Raw genomic sequence first — 6,049 nt, 5'->3', positions numbered from 1 at the left:
GCACAATAAGTAATTTATATAACGATGCGCACCACTGTTTTCATGAGCCGTCTGATGATGCAACACTTTTGCATCGTGGGTCAGCATCATCTCCTTTCTTACCATAAAGGATGGGCAAGTGTCTCCTCTCCTAAAGGAGGTAATAAAGGAAGCATTGAAGCACCTTTCTGTAGTATTTAGAGAATTCAAACACTTGTTATAATGGCTGCCACACAGACACAGCTAAAAGCCTGAGTAAACTGTAAATTACAGCTGTCAATTAGCAAAAGTCAGACATGACTCATAGTAACATTTTATTATGACATTTTTGTACAGAAATATTGGAGTGTTTCACTTTTATATCTTAAGATGAGACAATTGGATGGAGATCAACATTTCCTTAAATCTTCCCAGGGAAGCTTCCTGCCTCTATCTGATCGTCCCATTTCTGAACCTGAAGGAAAGAAAAAACAGGAGAAAAATCAAAAAGTGGAGCAATAAATGCCTAGAGTGGAAACTAGCCTGAAACACAGCTGTGACTTTTACAACTTTAAACGTAGAGCTTCTGAGTGAAAAAGAATAATAATAATAATAATAATAATTATTGATTGGATTTATATAGCGCTTTTCAAGGCACCCAAAGCGCTTTACAATGCCACTATTCATTCACTCTCACATTCACACACTGGTGGAGGCAGCTACGGTTGTAGCCACAGCTGCCCTGGGGCAGACTGACAGAAGCGAGGCTGCCATATCGCGCCAAAAAGAAAACTGATGACTAAATTAAAACCAAGAATTTTGGAACAGAAGCAAATGAAGGTGCAGCCAAGTGAGACAGTGAGATTTGTTTCACGTGTAACTTACCCAGCTGATTGGGCAGAGACTCTTGTAGACTCTGCGGTACCAGTCACAGGGAGCCGTGTCCTGGTCTTTGGCTGACAGAACTTTGTTACATCTGTGGAAGTCTGTAACAAAACAAAGAGGGGGACGAGCTGTCAAACCAGAGATGGACACTAAACAGCCAGCAAAGCCAGCCGGTGTCCTCGAGTCCTTTATCTGACTCAAGGACTCGAGTCAGATAAATGAGCCTGATTCTGTTTATCTGCAGTTTTCCTCCAACATCATACTATTGTCGCTCTAGGACCATCAGAGTCACCGACCACAATGCCACACTAACGCATGGCTTGTTGAAGTGTAGACCTACAGAAATCAACCATAAACCGTGTATATTTATTTGAAACATCAGCATTTTAGCTGTCGCCCTGTTAGTTTTTGGAAGCCAGCAGAGACGTATATGGACGAGAGGGTATAATGCTACGTTGCTAGCAAGCTGTATGTTCATACTCGCACAGGTGCAACACACCTGCCGAGTAACAGGCCAATAAAACACTTGAATTTCACTCACTGAAACAGAAGCACAAACTTCTTGAATGATCTATATTTGTAAGCAAGACATTTTTCATGTGATTTTAATAAAAATGCTCCAAAAACCTCAGACAGCACAAAAATAGTAAGGAGGCTCATACAGTCATCTGCTACACTTCACTGTTAGCTCACGTGCCATTAAAAGAGACCAGACGTCTAACTCGAATGACAAAATCAATCAGATTTTAAAAAAAACAACAAAAAACAAAACAAAAAAAACAACAACAAAACATCCAAATCATCCTCTCTGGAGTTAAGTAGGAAACTACCCATTATATATGCTGACGCTGCTGTGACACGGTAGTCTCAAAGTCCTCATTTATCTTACATGGAACTGTTGTTAGAAACCCAAACATCATTTATTTATGAGCCAAATGTCAACATGGTTTTATTATGTGACCATAAACAACCACGGTTCAGTCACGATTAACTTTTATAATTAAGAACCACAATTCATAAAATGCTGATACACCCTGACATTTATTGTCGCTCAAAAAACAAAAAAACAAACCCAAACAAAACCACAACCACAATCTGTTTCTGTCCGTCGGTGTGATGCGTTCGGGCCGTCACGTCACAGGACAGGACATTTTAAAGAAACTTGTAACACATAAAATTGTATTTTAACATTGTGTTAAAATACAATTTAAAAAAATATATAAATTCAGATACATCATGAGTTTGGTTTGAGCTCTTGAGTTTCAGACTGAGTGACTTACCTATTAGTAAGTAAAATAATTAAATAATAAACTAGTCAAAAATTGTTTTAACATCAGATTGAATGTTGAGATATCAAAGTTATTTTGGAACTTTTGAGAAATTATGTTTTATCCTTAAAATATTTGATTATTTTTAATCAATAATAATTAAAAATAAAGATTTATCTGATCAAAGTTGAAATAAGTACTTGACATATTTTTGAACACAATAACTAACATTGACATGTATAAAATACCAACAAATATGTTGAAATAAGAAACCGTTGCATCGGGGGAGATGCAGTTATCACTCCTCTTAAAACTGGTGTAATTTTCAGCTCTTATATACATTAAATCCAACAAATGTAAGTATTCATGGTAAAATAAATAAATAAGTGGTAATTTATACAAAAACAAAACAAGGTGACAACTTCCTATTTGTCAACCACTCATAGCAAATTCTCCTTTTTAAAATCGGGCTGTCAACACGCTTATTTTAGATATTTCGAAGTCATTCATCCATCCTTTTCCTCCACAGCTTAAAAATGAAGCCAGTGCAAACGCACCAAGAAGGTTTTCTAATGGGCACCCAAGCCTGACTGCAGAAGTGATTCCCAACATCCACAGAAGTAAACGTGTTTACAGCCTGCTACACAAATGGTTTTGGTCTCTACAGAGTTCTCCCTTCATAACAGCCTCAGGGAGACGTTCAACAGTGAACTGAAGCAAACGGCTGTCTGCCAGGCCTAATGTCTGATAAATAGTCACTGAACTGGACCTCCCAACCATCTCTGTGATGTTTGGGCATTTGGAGCATTTTTAATAGATGATCTGTAGCACGTATGCTGTGTGCTACAGATCATCCAGGAAGAGTGTGCTTTAGTTTTGGCGAGTCAAGTTTTTGTGTTTTGTTACTCTGTTACTTACCATTTATTTATCTATTGATAAATAGATATCAGTGTGTTGCACTTGAACACTTTATGAATGCTGCTTGCTAACCAAGCATTACCGATTGCGTTGTGCCCCATCATCCATATAAGGTAACTTCTGGCTTCAAACCCTGCAATAAACAGGAGTTTCATTAGCCTGACTGGTTATGCCTGAGAAAAGATCATAGGTGTGTTTCACCGTTGTACACATGGAATAAAGGCCTTTCTGGCAGGAATCAAACTTCCCCATGTGCAGCTTTTTTACCCTGAAGTGCAAAACTAAAGTGTCACAGCATTGTTATTGGTCAATTCAAGTAATGGTCCTGTAACAGTTATTCAGTATCAGATTACCAAAATGATTTAGGTTACAGTCACTTCAGATTGAAACTGAGTCTCTGTGTCTGGGTGGCATTTAGTTTTTACTGCACTTCCACAAAGACTGATGCAAACTTTTACTCTGAAAAATCAGCAGAGAAGCAGCATTAATCAAAACATTCATTACATATGCAGACGGATCAATACGTCTAACGTGAAGCTGAATCACAGCAGCGATGAAAGAGATAATTAGAGAGTGCATTTAGTCTGCAGCAAATCCACCGTCACACTGGGCATAGAAGGAGATGTGTTTAATTCTTTGAGTTTTCATTTGAAATAGAAACTAGCAGCAAAGCAACTTTGATTGATTTAAATATTGAAATTCAGACATCAAGCATGGGTTGTGTCCTCGTCTCACACAGAAATAAAATTGACCAGAAGAAGTTTGGAAGTGAGAACTGCTGCAGTTTAAACCCTCAATTAGTCTCAAATGAAAACAACAAATTCCGCAGTCAAGTATCGGAAATACTCAGCAAACATGCCAAAAGCAGCTATTGTGTGAATAGATGATGAAATCAAAATGAGGGGAACAACAGCAAGCAAACAAGTGAGAATTCAGCTGAAGGCCCCGAAAGACTCGCAACGCTCAGCAGATTTGCAGGTTTCCTGTTCTTCACACATTTATGAGAAGCCAAACATTAGTCTGAGTGAAGACCCAGGCAAAGCTGAAGAGCAAAGGTGCAAATAACCTGTGGCCATTTTTACCTGTCTGATTTCAAAGTTCAAGGTGTACTCAGTGTAAGAGGAAACAAGGAACTGGACCTGCGTTGGTCTGATGGAAGAAAACACTGAATTATGACAAAGGTTGACATGACTTTGCGTCGACACTGTGCAGCAGACGGCTCATTTACCCAGGTAGTTCTGGAAACAGTTGCGTGTCTGGTTGGTGTTGGGGAAGCGGGCATCAAACGGAGCCGTCCTGTAGTTCTTGATCTTCTCCTGGACCGCGTCTGACATTTTTCAGCTGCTGGAGGTCTGCACAGGATCAACAGCATGTGAGCAACGCTTAAATGTGATCATGCTGCACACACGGACTACAAGAAAGCATTTAAATGCACAAAGTATCCTAATAATAGTCAGTGAGCGCTACTTAAATAATATATCTTTAAGCTGCCCTCTTTAACTGCAAACATTTATGCTGTGTGCCGATTTAAACACGTGACTACACCGCCATGTGAAACGTGATCCACTGTGGTCTTAAATATGTGTTAAATAATATCAAACAAAAGAGTAAAAATACAGCTTGTTCGGCATAAGCAAAACTAACTTCTAATTTGATATTAAGCCCATTTTCCCTGCCAGTAACTGGAAAATAAAACGAGAGTCCTGATGAATCCGTTCATTAACGACGTTATCGATAAAAATAGAAAGTTAAGATTAATCCTGCTCAGGTATTTACTAATCACACACAGCTCACACAGTTTTTAAAACATTTTCACCACAGAACAAAAAGAAAAAAAGCACAAAAACAACTCACAGAGGCTCTAAACTGCGCACACACTTAAACTAAATTATCATCGACTCGCTATTCACGTAGAAACCTTAAGAAAACCGGCTTACCGTCGACAAATCAATTCCGTTATAATCCGTGCTCCCGGCGTCCTCTAGCTTTGAAAGACAGTGCGCTGGCAAAGCATGCTGGGAAAAAGCGGCCAAAAAAACCCACACAAAAAAAATGGCGCCTCCACCAATGTTTGGAAAGGCAGCACTGCCACTTGCTGGACATACAGAGGAGCAACAAGCACAGATTTATTTTAACATAAAGGACTAAAAGAAAGAAGCCATGCTCAAAGTGTAGTTCTTTGCATCAGCACGTCTGTTCTGCTTGATTCTGTATTGTTGACTTTTTCATTTTATGGTCTTTTCCAACTGTTTTTTTTAAGCGTACCATGATTTTGGTCTTTAATTGCTTGTAAGGTGCCTTTGAGCGTCTTGGAATACACATATGAATAAAATCTAAACCATCTCAGTAACCTTGTGTCCAAACTGTCCTGAGCTGGACCTCTGATGTATTCATTTCTAATCCATGCTGGTCACCCCCAATGTAAATCTGAGCATCTCCAGCTTGGCCTCCTGTGCTTTTGTTATTCTCACCACACTCAAATCATACATCGTGTCTCTTGTAAACCTTGCTGCTGCTTTTCTGTTACAAATCACCCCTGACACTCACCTCCACCCGCTCTACCCTGTTGCTTTTGTTGGTTGACCCCTAGTGTTTAAATTCACCCGCCTCCGCTTGCTCCTTGCAGCTGGACTATTACAACTGTCTTCCTCCTTCACACACATGTATCCTGTCCTGTTCTACTGACTTTCATTCCTCTTCACACAACAAACGTGATAAAATTATGAATATATTAAAATTTGCATTGCTATAAAATTTAAAGATCAAATTGATGGATCAAGGCAGAAAATTCCTGAAGCTCCAAATTAGCAGTGAATAATAATAATAAGCTATAAAATTACCAGGATAAACCTTAGCCTCCTGTGCATAAATTGGGAAGATCTCATATCAGGTTTTATTTGAATTAGTTTGAGTTTGCCCCCGCCAAATGAATAAATAAATAAATAATTGTAGATAGACAGTGGATATAAAAATGAAGCTGAAAAACACAATGAAAGCACAGACAAACATGGGGGATTTCC

The 6,049-nt window shown here is 38.8% G+C and overlaps 1 protein-coding gene across 2 annotated transcripts; it reads right to left on the bottom strand.

Moving 5' to 3' along the window:
- Window positions 1-257: 257 nt before the first annotated feature.
- On the bottom strand, window positions 258-5,082 carry LOC120728204 (cytochrome c oxidase subunit 6B1-like). Of its 2 annotated transcripts, none has more exons than XM_040023010.1 (4): window positions 4,884-4,960; window positions 4,258-4,381; window positions 844-944; window positions 258-433 (listed from the first exon to the last, which is right to left on the bottom strand). In XM_040023010.1, exons 2-4 carry the CDS (start codon window positions 4,361-4,363, stop codon window positions 380-382), a joined length of 261 nt encoding a protein of 86 aa, XP_039878944.1. In that variant the 5' UTR covers window positions 4,364-4,381; window positions 4,884-4,960; the 3' UTR covers window positions 258-379. The 2 variants fall into 2 exon arrangements, with proteins under 2 accessions (XP_039878944.1, XP_039878943.1); XM_040023009.1 differs by lacking the exon at window positions 4,884-4,960 and adding an exon at window positions 4,967-5,082 and having other exon boundaries at window positions 259-433.
- Window positions 5,083-6,049: the final 967 nt, after the last annotated feature.

Source organism: Simochromis diagramma, unplaced genomic scaffold (assembly GCF_900408965.1).
Source record: "Simochromis diagramma unplaced genomic scaffold, fSimDia1.1 OVJJ01000307.1, whole genome shotgun sequence".
NCBI classification, from domain to species: Eukaryota; Metazoa; Chordata; class Actinopteri; order Cichliformes; family Cichlidae; genus Simochromis; species Simochromis diagramma.
Note: the sequence above shows the minus strand (reverse complement) of the source record. Positions and strands in the feature narration are given on the sequence as shown.

What these genes read in the sequence shown, in the direction of transcription:
- LOC120728204 (XM_040023009.1), bottom strand. Translation starts at nt 4,363, where the DNA reads ATGTCAGACGCGGTCCAGGAGAAGATCAAGAACTACAGGACGGCTCCG. An exon ending in CTGTTTCCAGAACTACCTGG is followed by an intron (nt 945 to 4,257) that starts GTAAATGAGCCG and finishes GTTTTGTTACAG; the next exon opens with ACTTCCACAGATGTAACAAA. An exon ending in GTCTCTGCCCAATCAGCTGG is followed by an intron (nt 434 to 843) that starts GTAAGTTACACG and finishes TCTTTCCTTCAG; the next exon opens with GTTCAGAAATGGGACGATCA.